This window comes from Colias croceus, chromosome 12 (genome assembly GCF_905220415.1).
Source record: "Colias croceus chromosome 12, ilColCroc2.1".
Classification (NCBI taxonomy): Eukaryota; Metazoa; Arthropoda; class Insecta; order Lepidoptera; family Pieridae; genus Colias; species Colias croceus.
Genome location: NC_059548.1, coordinates 8322231 through 8340240, shown reverse-complemented (window position 1 = coordinate 8340240; position 18010 = coordinate 8322231). Strand labels below are relative to the sequence as shown.

Below are 18010 nucleotides of genomic sequence, written 5' to 3'. Positions count from 1 at the left end.
GGAGAGGAGACCAATTAATCTTACGGGCATCGTTTTGGAGCGCATTATTATCTATACTGTTAAAATTGCGCCGCAAGATGGTTTTGGGCTTATCTTTGGGTGGACGGATATTATATGATAAATATAGGAGATGGTGGTGGGAAAATATGTCAGCAGGGAGTTGTCCGTGTTTGCACACCAGATCGGGAGAGGAGGTAATGATTACGTCGAGGAGAGACGTTCGTTATATACCGATATAACGAACAATGACTCGTTGTAATAACTTATAATCGAATGAAAAATAAAATTAGTTTTATTTCTTATTAAAATGTCCGCTGCTTTCTTTATTTTGAAACGAAAGACGCACACGTTATCACCACAAAAAAATTGTGTTTGTTTGTTTTCATGGAATTGTTTCAATTCTATACAAAAAAAATGTAACAATGATTTCAACCAAGATTACAACAATTTCTGAGTGAAGTGAATGAGGTTAAAGACGTTTGAGATAAAAAGTTAAAGACAGTATGAAGTAGCGTTCATCCTGTTTCGAGTTACGTAAAAATAAAAATTACGTACTTACAAATTTAAAAATACGTGCTTCTTATATATTGTATGCCTCAATTTAGGTTCTGAATTATTTTTGACACTCGCAGAAATACCTACACGGAAACTGTTTTTATCAGTAAGAATTTAACAAGAAAGTGCACGTTTTAATGATTAGGAATTTCATTACTGAGGTCTGTAATTGGATTATTATAATAAATAGACGTAAAATTTTAAATAAAAAATATTTTCAAGTAATTTACTTAATTGTTCATTATGCCAATCCAATATTATTAATTTGTAACACACAAAATAAAACAAATATTAAAAAGCAAAGTACACTTTATTGTATCAAACAGAAGCATTCTCACAAGAACTTACATTATTCTTAAAATCTTCTATACATATAATAAATCTGTAGAAGGGTCAATTCTGTACATTGAAAATATCGAAAAAATAAATAGCAGGGGACCGTGTTACTGGATCGATACCAAACCCAAATATGTGATTAAAAAATTTTTTGTCTGTCTGTCTGTCTGTATGTGAAGACATCACGTGAAAACTAACGGTTCGATTTGGATGAAACTTGGTATAATTATACCTTATTATCCTGGGCGTAAAATAGGATACTTTTTATCCTGGAAAAATACGAAGAAAAAAAATTAATCTTAATTTTTCAGTTTTATCCATAGACGTTGTTCAGTAGAACCGCGAATATACGTACCGTATTATTATGGGCCTAGCCGTATTGGGTCCAATAGATATATTTTATAAGATGTCATTGTCAGAGTTACTCAAAATGGAGAAATAAACCATCCAAGCGAAGACCGACATCCGCGCGGACGGAGTCGCGGGCGGAAGCTAGTAATTTTATAAATTTCACGCATTTAATTTAATATCAATCAGTCATATTAATGTTTTTGGTAATTTCAATATTTAAAATCCACTTGTACTAGAATTGTTATCTAATCTCTTCATAGGAACCACTCTGGGGTCGCTTTGCGAATTTGGATTTTCCGTCACACGGCCACGCAACACATCGACTCTGAAAATACATAGAAAATATTTTTATGCGAATACACAGGGGAAAAGTTTTAGGGGAATATTGATCTACTATCATATAAATTTTCCTGAAAGAATATTACATCTATATATAAACTCAAAGGTGACTGATATAAAGTGATCTATCAACGCACAGCCCAAACCACTGGACGTATCGGGCTGAAATTTGGCATGCAGGTAGATGTCATAACGTAGGCGTCCCCTAAGAAAGGATTTTAGAAAATTCATCCCCTAAAGGGGTAAAATAGGGGATGAAAACTTATACCATGAAAATTTATCTTTTCCACGCAAGCGAAGCTGCGGGCAACAGCTAGTTTTATATATATAAGTATTTCTTTCTTTGTAAATTGAACAAGCATAAAAAAAAATTAAATGCATAAAACAGTAAGGCAGGATTCGCTATTGAAATACAAACCTGTGTTTAACAAGAGACCACGTGTGTTTATTACAAACGAATATGATAAATATTAATAATCCAATGAATCCGTTATATAAATCTAAATATATTGCTACAACATCAGCCGCTGGTACCAGAAAGCTGATGATTTCCCAAATCCAACTGACTCCCATTGTTACGGATAATCGAAGGCAAATGTATAGTCTGAAAATAAGAATAAAGGGGATTAAGATAAATAATTGAAATAAATACTAAATAACATGACGTTAAAATCCATTCATTACATATGAAAAACACATTTTAGTAAAGGAAATTAATAAAATGTACAGTGCACCATACACTGTGACTGTGTGATAGTAATAATAAAACTACTAAAACAGAGAGGCTCTATCGCAACTACATATCTTCTTGTAGATTGAGTACCACATCACTTCGTTACTTTCACAATTGAAAACTTGTGTAAATAATTTTAATTCAGCAATTCTAATAAGTATTCCACAAAACTTTTAGAAATACACTATAGAATTGCATTTTTATTAGTCTGAAAAATACATGTTGATTCTCAGATCTACCAAATAGGCGTACAAAATTTCATGAGAATCGGTTCGTTTCGGAGGAGTATGGTAACTAAAGTGCACAAGAATTTAATATATTATATAGTGATTAGATAAGTTTTAACATACCTCGCCTTCTGTCGTTGTCCACTGTTAGCTCTCAACGGCTTTGTGTCCATCACCATACAAGATATGTTTAAAGCCGTCAGTATAAATAGCAAACAGTTTACGAATATAAACACTATCATTGGAATGTATTGGTATACGAATTGCTGGCCACCTGGAAGAAATATATATTGTAAATTCAGTAAAACTTATTATCAAAGTAATCTCGAAAGTGTCTATCAAGGAAATTGTTTTGAAAACACCGAGTTAATATCGTTATTATAAAGCAATCAATTAAAAATAATTAATGTCACATAGAAAAAAGATTTTGAAACTATTGAGGTACCTACCTATCCAATTTTAGTTTTTCTCTAACAGACATTTTTGTTTTTCAATATTGCAAACCAATTAAAATAATTTATAAAAAAAATAAAGCCAAATGAAGCGATGATCCGCCATTTTCATTATTTTTTTATCAAATAGCACTAAATAACGATAAACAATTATATGAAACCACTTGAGACTGAAAAACAAACAAGAACTGATAGTGTCAGAAATGAAACTCCTTTGGCAAGATTCAAAGATACCAAAATCGCCTTACACCATGACGTGACGGTATTGCCATGACGCGACCTTAAAATTTTACTCTCAACGCACCTATAGAAGTTTCACTTAAAGAAGAAAAATCATAATACTCACCAACTAAAAAACACCCCCACAGTGGTATTTGCGGTGTAATAAACCAGGGTAAACTGGACAAATCCAAAGAGTTTATTATAATTAAACCACTAGCCATACACAATGGTAACCCCCAACCATAACAAACATATCTCTTGTATTTATGTGCATCCCGCCTTCGCTTCTCGGATGGCGTTAAATTTCTTGACAAAAGATCTCTGCAAAATAAGTTTTTTTTTTTTTAATAAGTTTACCTTATTTGTGCAGTTTTTACTAGCAGTAAATATGCGTAAATAAGGCAACAAAATATCTTAAATTTATTACCATCGCAACAATTCTAAAAAACATACGATCCATTTACGAGCAAATTTGTAATTAATTTGATAAGCTTTACGCATATTATAAAAATGTACATACCTAAACGTTAACCAAGTATCGTAAGACATGACATTTAACCAACAGCATGTGGCCATAATCGAAAAATATGCGATAGAAGCTGAAATAAAAAATATAATTAAAATGTTTACTAAGAAAAACCCGCATAGTTCCCGTTCCCGTGGGATTTCCGCGATAAAACCTATCCTATGTTAATCCAAGTTACCGTCTATATGTGTGTTAAATTTCATTGTAATCGGTTCAGTAGTATTTGCGTGAAAGAGTAACATCCTCACAAACTTTCGCATTTATAATATTACTAGCTGTGCCCGCGACTTCGTCCGCGTGGAATAGTGAATGCATAGTAGTTAATACTTATCTTAATTATTGAGTAAACACAGACTACCATACATAATTAAAAGAACTGTTAGTAAAATTTATTACTAAACTGAGCTAAACAATACAAAAAAATAAATGCCTTATTAATTTTCTACGTAAAATTTCTTTTAAATTATGTCATATTATTTTAGGCACCAGGGGGGAGGGGAGCAAATTTCTTTTCCTTCCTTCCTTGTATGGATGTTTTTAACTATGTATCGTGCAGCAACTGATCAGCTTAATCGCTAGGTACTCAGTTTTTATCATATCCGGCACAAAATCCAAATCAGATCTTTCCTGAATCCTGTCTCACGCCTGTAGTAACTAAACCGTTTAGACCGTGCAATAAAAATTAAATTAAAAAAAAACAGCGCTACGAAGAAAAGTGAATAGAAAAAGGAATAAATAATTTCACAAACTTCCCGAAGATTTTCAAAATTAAATACCATTTTAAATATTTATAAAAAAAAAAACAAAGTCGTCGGGGCTGCCATGCCAACATTATCATAATATACCTCATTATCAAAATATATGGTACTTAATTTTAAAGATCGTCGGGAAGTTTGTAAAATAATTATTTATTCCTTTCGGTTTCTTATTTTCATGTAATATTTTCAAGTGAGCGAGACCTACCTCTACCTCCATATTACATTCCTACATCATATTGATATCTATAAGTTTGTTGCTCCTTGACATCTTTTAAGTTGAGCCGTAACCGTGCACAAATTGTAATGGACCATAGTGGCAAAAGAAGTGGTATATTTAGGAAAAAATATTGCCAAGGGCCAGGCCTATGTGGCTTTGAGTAGAGTTCAAAATTTCCAGGGTGTGGCTATCCTCTCGCTCCCGTATCCCCTCTTCTTTCACAGACTTTCAACCCTTCCCGTTCCATCCCTAGTAAATGGCAGAACCGATTTTGATGTAAACCATATCTAATTGTACCTATATGTACGTCATATCCTGTAGTTTGATGCTCCATTTGGTTTATTTATCCCCACTGTCACCCCTAAAAAGCCCTAAATATAATAAACGGATGAACCGATTTCGATAAAATATGACTAATTGTAATTCACACGTTGCCCTTTCATATTTTGATATGCCGCTTGAGTATATTACTTATTTGACCACATTCGATTATTGTTCATTCCCACTTTTACCGCTGTAATCTAATTAAAGGATAAACCGAATTGGATAAAAATATAACTAAGTGTACTTCACCCGTTATGCACTTTTATTTGATATGTCACTTGGGTATATTTGACAACATTCGTTTTTTTTAATTCCCACTTTTACCCATATATCGGTATAATAAATGGATGAACCGATTTTGATATAATATGTCTAATTATACTTTACACGTCATGCCCTTTCATTTAATATGTCACTTGAGTATATTTGACAAATTCATTTTTTTAGTACCACTTTTATACCTATATCAAATAAATGGATGAACCGATTTGTTACTGATAGGTCGATCACTTTCATTTAATATATCACTTAGGTACTTATATTTGACAACTTTCGTTTTTTTTCATTCCCACATTTACCCCTATATACCTAGGTATAATAAATGGATGAACCGATTTTGATACACTTTATCTAAGAACCAGCGTCGGAAAATATGCTGCCTAACTAAAAAAACCGCATCTAATTCGGATTACCTGTTAGCGAGCTACGGTGGCACAAACAGACACACACACACAGACACGTACAGCGGTCAAACACTTATTACCCATCTTTTTGCGTCGGGGGTTAAAAATATAATACGACATAATTTAAAGGACATTTTATGTATAAAACTTACCTAGAAGTAAGCATAATTCTAATTTGACCAAAATACTTTACAATAAATACTTTTCATATCATTAGCATATTATTTTGTATTATTGTTAAAACTATTGCTTAGGGCTACTATAAGTACATGCATATACCTAAATCTAAAATATTTTAAGGAACACTTACATATAACGATGCACGTTTTTTCTGGAACTGACACATTTATGATAGTGACCACAGATATAAAATGGGAAATGTAGCTATACACCAAACATACTCTGATCTTGATCACGAGAGTCATTTTATTGAAGAAGATCCAATGATACACTCCCAGAGTTAGCAACAGGAAAAATGATGATACCAATAATGCTGTAAACAAATGAAATTTTTTAAAATAATAGATATGGTCTTCTAAATTATATTTTACAATTTAAGTTTTAGTGACTATAAAATGTAATGGTTATATAGTAAATTAGCTTTCCGCCCGCGACTTCGCCCGCATTTTCAAAGAAAAACCCGCATAGATCCAGTTCCCATATATCCGATAAAACCTATCCTATGTGTTAATCCAATTAAAGAGGGTAACTTTATGTGTGCTATATTTCATTGTAATCGGTTCAGTAGTAATTTCGTGAAAGAGTAACAAACACACACATACACATTATCACAAACTTTCGCATTTATAATAACCAATCCACAGTCCAAGCCGAAGTTCGTGATCCCCGTCAAAGAGGAGCGCTCTTGCACATTTCGCTACCAGGGTGAACCTTCCGTTAACCCCCACATCCGCGTTTTATATATTAGCCCTTCTAGCCATAGATAATACACTATATATCTATCGCTATACATCATGGACCAATATCTATCACTTATAGCTAACATTGAGTCACCACAAAGAAAATAGTTTAAATTTATAAACATTTCAGCACATAACATCTTGCTTTTATCATTGTTTATTAAGAATTATTAAGAATTATATTCATGTTTTAGATTCTTACCTACAATAAGTATGGTTGTTGGTCTCTGACGCTCTTTATGACTGGTATAAGTAACCCAGAACTGTGGTTCTGAGGGAGTATCGCCATTTTCTGATGCGATGTAATCTATACAGAAGTCGGTTATAGATACCCATCTGTCATATTGATTTGCCATATCCACGTATAGAACACCACTCTGCGAACAAAATATATTTATTTATTTATTAGGGACATCAACAAAACTAGCCTTCCGCCCGAGGCTTCGCCCGCTTTGAATCACTCTATCTATTAAAAAAAATGCCTCCGTCAATTTGAATAGGTAATTAATAATTATATCAATAGAAATAACATAGGTATAATAAACATAAAACATATTATATAGTTTAACTAAAGTCTTAGATTATTATCGTCATTTTTGATACCTACAATAAAAAATATGTATAAATAGCCATAATTGAATTCCTTTTTATTATTCCCTTCAATATGTTCTATATATAGGTAAAACCTAATGATGCTGCTAAAAAAACCTAAAGAAAACCCATATTAAAGATGCATAGGAATTATTATGTCATTATAGCAGGTTTTCCTCTATGCCACTCATAACACGCATGATCGTATTTGTTGATATTAATATTATTAAGTAGGTAATTATTATCATATTCATCCTTATTTAGCAATTTGTATCATAATAATAATATCATGTTTTTTCAAACATTAAAATGGTTCGAGCTTCAAAAATATGTATAGCTTTCTCTACATTGACGTACCTACCTAGTAGCTAGCATTCTGTCAATTATTAACATTATATTTTATACTAGCTGCTCTGGGGGGCAGCCCCCCTAGCCAAGTGGCTTTCTGTTAGCGTAGCGTTCAATAGAATAGACTACGAATGTATGAGATTGACAATGTATGTCTGTGAGATTGACGTAAGCTGTAGATACGATCTCATACATTCGTAGTCTATTCTATTGAACGCTACGCTAACAGAAAGCCACTTGGTTAGGGGGGCTGCGCGGTTTCACCCCCGTGGCTCCACTCCTATTGGTCGTAGCGTGATGATATATAGCCTATAACCTTCCTCGATAAATGGGCTATCTAACACCGAAAGAATTTTTCAAATCGGACTAGTAGTTCCCGATATTAGCGCGTTCAAACAAACAAACTCTTTAGCTTTATAATATTACTAGCTGCTCCGCGCGGTTTCACCCCCGTGGCTCCACTCCTATTGGTCGTAACGTAATAATATATAGCCTATAGCCTTCCTAGATAAATGAGCTATCTAACACCGAAAGAATTTTTCAAATCGGACCCGTAGTTCCCGAGATTAGCGCGTTCAAATAAACAAACAAACTCTTCAGCTTTATAATATTAGTATAGATATAGTATATAGATTCATTCAATTCTTTGATTTATGCTTATGGGTTAAGACTATAGTTAGTAAAAAAATACTTCATATAAACAGTTTCATTTGCATAATATCATCACTACATAGTATAAAACAAAGTCGCTTTCTCTGTCCCTATGTCCCTATTTCCCTATGTCCCTTTGTATGCTTGAATCTTTAAAACTACGCAACGGATTTTGATGGGATTTTTTTTAATTGATAGAGTGATTCAAGAGGAAGGTTTTAGTATATAATTTATTAGGTTTTAGACAAAGCCGCGGGCGGTAAGCTAGTGACTAATAAACGTACGTCACACCAACAACGATGCAGTTTTTCCCGCGCATGCAAATTTTTTATTGCTCTTCCATTTCAATTTTACTTAGAGCTTCCCTCGATTATTTGACTAAAATTGTTTTTAAATTTGAAACAGTCGTTCCTGAGATTAATATTTTGCTCTATCAAACAAATAAATTGCTTTGCTTGATAATTTTTTTAACAAGGAGATTAAGTAACTCTGAGTGTCTTTGATAGTAAATAGGACATATTTTTTTAATTACGTAGGTACCTGCTGAAAACATTGATACAATAAGGGGCTGTCCATTAATCACGTAAGGCTCGAAAGGGGGGGGGGGGGGAGGGGTCCATCAAAACATCACGAAATATCACAAGGGGGAGGGGGGGTAAAGTAATATATCACGTGTATTTATTTTTCGTTAAACCGAAAAGCGGCGTTACGTATGTATTTATTTTTACTTTTTAGTCAAACGCGTACAACTTTTTCGCATATCTTTCATTATTTTTATGTCATTCAAAAACAAACTGCAATCTTTCTGTCTACCTCTGAACGTTAATTATAGTAGTCTTTAATTTACTATAATTAAATTAGATGATACTTATACCAGTATTTTTTTATAAATAAAAAATTGATTCTTTGCAGGTACGAAAAAATACACGTGATATGGGGGAGGGGGGAGGAGTAGGTAGTCTTAAACCTCACCACGTATCACCAAGGGGGAGGGGGGTCAAAAAATACCAAAAAAAACATCACGTGATTAATGGAAGGCCCCTAAGATAGGTATCTCGATTGTGTAATCGAGATACCAAGCGTTTAAACTTTCCAGCGTCTAGACTTTCGTTATATCTAATTAAATAATAATTAAGCTATTGCATAGCTTCTATCGCGGGCCTTGAGCGCGGGGACCGAATCGAGAAATTCCGTAACGAAAAACCTCACGCTCACCCACTCCGACGGGCAGAGGTGTGGCTTGAACTTTAAAGGCATAGCATGCAATAGCTTTACCGCGGCAGTCCCCGAGTGCCACACGTCGTTTTTTTTTATTAGTAAATAATACTATTATCAATGTACAACATACCTCTTCCAAGTACAAATCTTCCTCAAAGTCTTTCGCTGAATAAATGTCTTTATTTACAAAATTAATATCCTTGAATTTGTTAGGAATTACGTGAAAAACATCATTAAACTTTTTATTTTTAGGATTTAAGTAAGAATCGTAGACGGTTATATTTGAGAAATCATCATTTGCAACCGGCTTACACTCCGGCGGATTTGATATAATTTGTCCCTTTGGACAACATTTGTAAATGCATTTTTTTACACCGCACAATTCTATATCAAGATCCAATTTGTTTTTATCACATTCACCGCCTTTTTCCAAGCAATCATATTTGTATCTACTGCTAGGATCAACAGCTGACTGAACTAACGCAAGCGCACATACAAAGATCACAACCCGGTACATTCTTACAGTTTGATTGTCTTTTAGGTTATAAATTGAAGACTGTTTATCCTTTTATGTTGCATATCTCACAACAAGTTATTGAAACACGACTGTTCGGGGCTACGCGACGCGACGCTTAAAGCTGAGATGTAAACATAACAGGAAAATCATTTTATTGAGAGATATCCTCGTATGAAATATACAAATTTACTTTTTTTATTGGATATATTTATGCAAATTTAACTGTAGCTTTGAGTAATATACCCATATAAGATATATATAGATATTAAGGAAATACGCACGCGATGATTCAAAATATGTTTTGGCCAAATTGTTGTTTATTTTTTTTATACTCAGAGGCAAGCAGATGGCCGGTTATTTTACTTTTTTTTATTTTTGCACCGGTGTGAGTGGGAGTTTATAAGTACCTATCACGATAATGAAATTGGTTGTCTTGTTTTGCAATGGACCAAAAATAAAACGTTGATTCATGTTGCCAAAATATATACTTTTCAATTTTCATATACCTTAACATTCTGGTAAGGCTACATTTAAAACTGTAAAACATTTTCCTTTTAATTACTTAGTAGTTATAGTGATCTTATTCCGAAAAAGGACGAGCTTTTCATAAAATAATCCACATCGAATAAAACACTGACCAAACCTAAACTCAGTTAATAGTTTATAATTCCACTTTTGTCATTATCAATTACGTACCTACCTAATTAAAAATATAATAATATGCAGATACGAAGATACCTATATCGTATGTTAATATAAGAAGAATATAATATTTATTTATTTTTTACTTAGCAAAAATATGCTCACAATGCATGCAATGCAAATGTAAAAATTAAAATATCCACTAAGCGAAATTTGTGTATTGACTCAATTGATATTTGACCGCAATGCGTTTTAGTGGTGAGGAAAAACCGCCATAAATTTCCTTCCTGCCTTCCTACATATTAGCTACTACTTGCACGTACACACTATAGATATAACTAATAAAGAAAAGCAGCCAAAGCCAAACGCAAACTGCAAAGCGAAGCGTACACGAAAATAGAACTTGGTTAGTCTCAGACACAACAAAAAAATCTATATTTCAGTAATCTTCACAAGTATTGATCATACCGTGAAAATTATTTTACAAAAAGAAAGCTGAACTAATCAGAATGAAAATTGTATTTTTGTAACCCGCACGAAGCCAGAGCAAGCGGCTTGTCCTTGAAAGCCCCTTAAAAGTTTAGCCTTTAAGATCTAATATTATAAGAATTAGAATTTAATTAAAAAAATTCTGTAGTTATGTTAATATGTGCTCAAGGTACAATTTTATAGACGTCATTCCTAATCGAATGAGCTATTTCAGTTGTTTCTGTATATAACCACAGAATACATAATAGTAGCTAAACGCTAATATAACTGTGGATCAGTGGAACTTAATATACTTTTTACACGAGATCTCTTATTTATAGAATTAATAAATAAACATATTATTATTCTAATTTAGAAAATAATCCAGAAATCAACTGTCTGGTTTTTACAGTAGGTACAAAGTTTGAGATAGCATAATATGAAGGATTTTTTTCTTCTTCTTTATTTTATTATATAGGCAGGAAAATGCAGTATGCAGTACTTATGTATTAAGTTCCTAAAGTATTACATGTACCAAATTAGTAGGCACATTTTTAATTCATAATTTTTTATAAGTAAGTAGTAGGTATTGATAGGATTCCTTAAGAATGTGTTTCACGATATTCTTATTGATTATTAATTTAATTTACTTAATTATGCATTTTTTTTGTATTAATTGTGTAACTAGAATACATATAATAGTACATATGCCGATGCGTATTATAGTTAATTTAAACTTTAAATTACATATTATGAATTATTTATAACCATTTACAGACTTCAAGTCATATCTCCAATATTATTTATCCCCTTAAAATATTAACTAATATCATTATCCCTAACATTATACATTACATATTATATACATTATAGAATAGAACGAGTAATATAATTTGTATTCAGTATTTTCCTAGTGTACACCGAACTTGCAATGGCGAAACTTTACTTTTTGCTACTCGTTTTTTTAATAAAAATTACAAATCAGAACAAAATAGGCTTGTACAAGTGTTGTCCTTTTAAATACCATGTATATAATGGAGAATGTGTACCATCTTCAGTTGATCGTAATTTTTCGGAAGTTCTCATATACGATAAGGAGTTAAGAAGGACCAATGCAGTGTTTCAAGACGTATTTAATGTGGTCATATCTAATGTGAGCCGATCTTTTGATTTGTCACTGTTTGATTCCGTAAAACTGGTTCATGTGAGTACAAATCTATATTATTACCTACGTAGGGGTCATCTTCTCTTACGTATTAAATACGTAGAAGACGAGACATCGTTATGACGTCGTATTTGTATCCATTTCTACATATTATACCTAATGCTGATTTATCGAATACATCGTAGATGATGCAACCGATCCACTTAACTTAATCCTGTTTCTGTAATATGCATCGTGTTCAAAAAGAACTTATTCAGTACAATAAAAGGTTTGGTTTCTGTTACTGAAGTTCCATGCTTATTGATCTAGCCGTTCTGAAAATATCAAGTTAGCTGTTCAACATACATTTATTCTAGTCAATTAATTAATGTTACATACAAAAGAGGAGATAGACATGAGTCCTAAGGCAGAAGGCTAACGAACAGGTTTCAATAATTGTTTATCCTGTAATTGATTTTCATCCATAAACAAACGAACATACTTATTTTATCCTACTAATATTAAAAATGCGAAAGTTTGTGAGGATGGATGTATCTGTATGTGTATGTATGTATGTTTGTTAGTTTTTCACGCAAATACTGCTGAACCGATTATAATGAAATTAAGCACACATATAGAAGGTAACTTGGATATAGGATAGCTTTTATCCCAGAAATACCACGGCAATGGGAACAATGCGGGTTTTTCTTTGAAAACGCGAGCGAAGCCGCGGGCGGAAAGCTCTAAATTAATAATTGATTAATTTAATAGTTGGTAATTAATATTTTTCTTTTAAAATCATCCAAACACTAAAATAAATAATTGGTGTCCATTCAATCCTTACAACGCTTGCAACCTAATAGCGCTCTAGATGCGTAAGGTCTAGAAAATAATATATTGATGCAACCCCGCCCTTAACGCCCTTATCGTCTGATTTAAGCCATCCAATACCAGTGCATCTGATTGTATTGATTTTCACAGCGTCCTTCATATCGTACCGTTATTAATGTATGTTTATAAATTTTGCACGTTCATTTCAAAACTTGTTCTTATTTACACACTAGCTGAGATCCTCGACATTTTTTTTTTTGTTGTACAATAAAGAAAATTACAAATAGATTTAATTAAACACTTAAAATTAGATTACAACCTTTTTTATAGTAGGCAAATCTTCCAAAGATACCCACGGCCCCCGGGGAAGGAGCCGTGGGTAGTGTCGGATTCTTACCGACTAAAACCCCACTGTGTTCCGTCGAGCCGCTTTAATGATGGGGCCGCGGGTATTGGTTGGAATTCTTCCGCACCTAGACTTTTTGTTTGCAAACACATCACCACCAATCTGGCAATATCCACCCCGCTCCCGTTCTTTTGTTAAAATAGGCCAGGCATTTTCTAAAATTAGTTGAGAGTTTCTTGGACATGTTCATGCTTTAAAGATTTCATTTTCATTACCTTCATAATAATAAGTATATACCAAGGCACATATATCTATTGCTAGAATCGATAACTATATTTAAATGCATTTTTCCAGGATGGCAGTGTCAGTGTCTACTATTCATTGCCGAACTCGTTCCCTACTTATAACCTTTTAAATAATAACTCTTTCTGCATCGATTTTATTGAAGATGACTCTACACACAATCTTACGCCCAACTTTTGGGAATTAGAAGCAGCTCCAAGCGATGAACCTGTATGGAGAAACTATTATGTTATAACTGGTATGTAGGTAGAAAAGTACCCAATTGAATATTGGTCAATTTCGCTTGACCTCTACTAATATGGTCGTTTTTATCTGAACAAAAAAAAATAGTACCACTTCTTAAATTCAATAATCTAACACATAAAGGAAGCTTTTCAGATTTATAGGATACTAACAAAGAAATATGCAAAGATTCTCTCTTTTCCTATCTCTTGCAAATGTGGTTAAGTTTAGCTTCCAGGGCTAAAGGGTCCATAGTAGTAGTGTAACATATCTATACCTTTATGCCACATATCTAATCTATCATTAAAATCATTATTTCTTTCACTACCTACATTCAAAATAAAATTGTTTTCCTTTTTTACAGCATTATTAGTATCATCCATCTTCCTATTACTAGTTATCATTGTGTATTCCATAATCCCTGAATTACGTAACACACCAGGAAAGATTTTGATGGCATATATAATTAGTTTACTGGGCGCTTTCTTGTCATTGGCTATAACACGAATCATAATGGCCAACACCAATTCTGTAACGCCCGAATTTTGTTTTAGTTGCAGTAAGTAAACCCCTACATTTTTCATGAGTTATGATAACGTTATTTACATTTTTTATTTTAAACATAAAAATTTACAGATTTCATCATTTGCTTCTTCTTCTTGTCATCTTTCTGTTGGATGACAATCATGGGATTTCGCATGTGGCGAAGCTTCAGGTAGGTTCATATACTATTTGTATTCATAAGCCTACACACATCTCTACTATATATACTACTTATTATGTAATTAGATTACATTGATATAATATTACTAGACTAACTATGTTATAGTATATTTTCATTTAAAATTTACATCGCTTTTTCTATTCGACTAGCTTCGCTTTAGACAATTAATAAAATGATAGGCAACTTAAGCTTAAGGCAAATCCAATTATTTTTATTTAAGGATAATTATAAAACATGAGAGAATATCTAAAAGGAGAGAGAATATTATTCTCATACGATGTTGTGTTTTTGCTTGGGGATTTCCTGCACTACTATCAACGTTCATTGTAGTCATTGACCAAGTGGATCTGACCAGTATTCCTTGGTTTATTAAGCCCAACCTTTTACATGGATGTTTTCTTAGCGGTAATAATCTTATCTTATCTTCTTAATAATATATATAAATCTCGTGTCACAATGTTTGTCCTCAATGGACTCCTAAACCACTTAACCGATTATAATAAAATTCGCACACCATGTGCAGTTCGATCCAACTTGAGAGATAGGATAGTTTAAATCTCAAATCGTTTTAGAGAAAGCGGGCGAAGCCACGGTCGGTAAGCTAGTATAATATAAAAATGAATCGCAAAATGTGTTGGTAAGCGCATAACTCAAGAACGGCAGAACCGATTTCGATAATTCTTTTTTTATTATATTCCTTGAAGTACGAGGATGGATCTTACGTAGAGAAAACGTAAACATGTACCACGGGCGAAGCCGGGGCGGACCGCTAGTTTATATATATTATCACGATCAAATAAATTATTATTGTGTTATACGAATAACTGGTAGTAAATATACATAATGTTTTAGGTAAAGAAAGAATGCTTTATTTCTATGCTCCAATAACGATATTATTATTTGTCAATTATATCTTTTTCTTCGCGACTGCATGTAATTTTTGGAACTTATATGGAAATCCTGATGTTTTGAATAAAGAATCTAAAATGAATGGAATTAAAAATCGGTAAGTTTATCACTCTGTGATATTGTTTGTTTTAAAATGGATCGAGTAAAAAATACTGGTACAATGAAACAACTCCCGACCCCGAGAAATCCGAGTTCAAGAGACCGTATTTTTTCTTTTATTTGGCTCATGTTTGGTCCGCTCCAACTATCGCCAAGGAGATTTGCGCCAAAATGATAGTAACATAACCTACCATGTAAAAGAGGAAGGGAAGAGCGATTGACCAACTTCTCTTCTGTTTTGATGGTCTTTATGACTTTAATATACTTTGTTCAAAAGTGTTCCTTTACGAACTTCATCACTATCATTCATATCAATCTGTGAACTGGTTTTGAACTGATTAGTTTTGTGACAAATACCTACCCTAAAAAAGGCTCCGTGGCTTCTTGGAGTTTTAATCATATTTTCTCGTATACATAGTGGAAAGTGCATGACATTTGTAATTCTATGTGTTTTAGGTTAAAAGTAGTCATAAGGATTTCCCTACTAATGGGAATTTCCTGGGTCTTAGAAATGATCAGCTCCTTCTATCCTGACTACAATATGATCTGGTATATATTGGATACATATAACATGCTGATTGGTGTCGCGTTGTTCGTGTCATTTGTATGCAAGAAAAAGATTTGGCACCGATTATTTCGTAGAAGGTACATCGTAATAGAAAATATTATATAAGAAGGTTCACTCCAATAATGTTCGAAGTCCAAAAAATTGATTGTTTATTAAGTAATAGTATACTATAGTAGGTAATAATAAGTAATAGTATAGGTATAATATAGTAATAGTATAATTGAAATTTATTAATGCTGGAGTAAACTTACCTTTATCAATATTAGCATGCCTACTAGGTACTTACGACTATTATATGTCCAAGTTTGATGTCATTCATGGAGGCAGTATTTAACATAGGTACCTTTTGCAACCGCAACCAACTAACCAGTCACAACTGTGGTTAGTGATGTCATAGCTTTATTTAATTCTCCATATTTAAATAGGCTTTAACTAGGTATATATGTTACGGCTAAAGGTAAGTGAGAACATAAACTTAAGATTAGCCGGCTAAACTTAGGTTTATTTTCGACGAGGTGTTAATGTTAGTTTGTTCTATCTTTAGCCGGCTAAACTTAAGTGTAACCGCAGGCCCTTGGCTAAAAATGTAGAAGAAAACTGGCACTTCGCCGGCTGCTGCCGCAACACGCTCGCTGCTTCTCGAAAATAAACTTAAGTTTAGCCGGCTAAACTTAAGTTTATGTTCACACCTACCTTTAGCCGTAACATATATACCACATACAACTTTTCGTAATACAATATTTCTTTTTTTTTTTGCAGGAACGAGCTGCCACCTAACTTATATATGGACAATCGTGAAATGATACGCTTGAACTCTCTATCTAGACTCTAGTTCAAGATATTAAACTAATAATAAACTACCTGTATAATAATATGTACTAAAAAATATAAAATGAATACTTGAAATTTCTAGTCCACATATTGTTTGTGAATACATAGTGCTCATAATAATGGATCTTATCTGACGCAAAAATATTGTCGTCCTTATAGGCCCCCACATGCTACGGTACACCTGACAGGTCCTTCTGTGCAGGTATACCTGCGCAAGTGGACCGTAACCGGTAACGTGTCTGGGGGTAGACCTGTGCAGATTTTTAAACCTGTAGGTATGTGTACATGCGATCGAAGCTAGATCGAAAATCAATAATTCCTGGGTGTATCCTGAATGTCCCCCACTTGTCAGGTGACCTGCACAGTGCACAAGCAAACCTGTACGGTAGACCGTGGGCCTTAGCCAAACGGCAAAACGCCAAGGAATAGAATACGCTATCGATAGAAATTGACATAAGCGTATGATGTTTTGCATAAGGATTCGGTCACCCTACCAACGACAACGACGACCACGAACAAAACTTTCATCCAGTCGCAATTAAATAAAATTGTGCAAAACACAATTAAAAATGAAATTTAAGAATTTCCTGTCGTATTGGTGTTTGGAAAAAAAAATTTTGAGATCAATGGACAAACAAACAGGTTTTTCATAGAAACGGTGGCTCCTAAAAAAAATGTATTTAACCCTTTTTATAGATAATTAGATCATATACAATTTTGGTTCAGGTGATTGTATGATAAACTTACCGTCTCGGCGAAAATCGCAAAAAACCCTATTTCTTTTTATTAATTGACCTCGAATTTTTTTATTCCTGAGTACCAGAATGACGGGAGATTTTAATATTGATTTTGAACAAATTTCGGCAAGATTGGAACTTTGGTCGTGGTCGTCTGCGTCGTTGGTAGTGTGATCGAACCATTACCAAAATGTCATGAGCTTATGTCAATAATTAGC

General features: G+C 33.2%; 2 protein-coding genes across 3 annotated transcripts; one reads left to right on the top strand and one right to left on the bottom strand.

Moving 5' to 3' along the window:
- Positions 1-1096: 1096 nt before the first annotated feature.
- Positions 1097-10071, bottom strand: LOC123696493 (G-protein coupled receptor Mth-like). The gene is made up of 8 exons (XM_045642684.1): positions 9582-10071; positions 6846-7020; positions 6034-6216; positions 3736-3814; positions 3340-3536; positions 2665-2815; positions 2000-2185; positions 1097-1567 (listed from the first exon to the last, which is right to left on the bottom strand). The coding sequence occupies exons 1-8, from the start codon at positions 9966-9968 to the stop codon at positions 1459-1461; spliced, it is 1467 nt and encodes a 488-aa protein (XP_045498640.1). The 5' UTR covers positions 9969-10071; the 3' UTR covers positions 1097-1458.
- Positions 10072-11992: 1921 nt separating this feature from the next.
- LOC123696494 (G-protein coupled receptor Mth2-like) lies at positions 11993-17445 on the top strand. 2 transcript variants are annotated; one of them, XM_045642685.1, is made up of 8 exons: positions 11993-12282; positions 13754-13940; positions 14289-14483; positions 14561-14639; positions 14869-15053; positions 15501-15654; positions 16113-16301; positions 16984-17445. In XM_045642685.1, exons 1-8 carry the CDS (start codon positions 12010-12012, stop codon positions 17054-17056), a joined length of 1335 nt encoding a protein of 444 aa, XP_045498641.1. In that variant the 5' UTR covers positions 11993-12009; the 3' UTR covers positions 17057-17445. The 2 variants fall into 2 exon arrangements, with proteins under 2 accessions (XP_045498641.1, XP_045498642.1); XM_045642686.1 differs by lacking the exon at positions 16113-16301.
- The last annotated feature ends 565 nt before the right edge of the window (positions 17446-18010 follow it).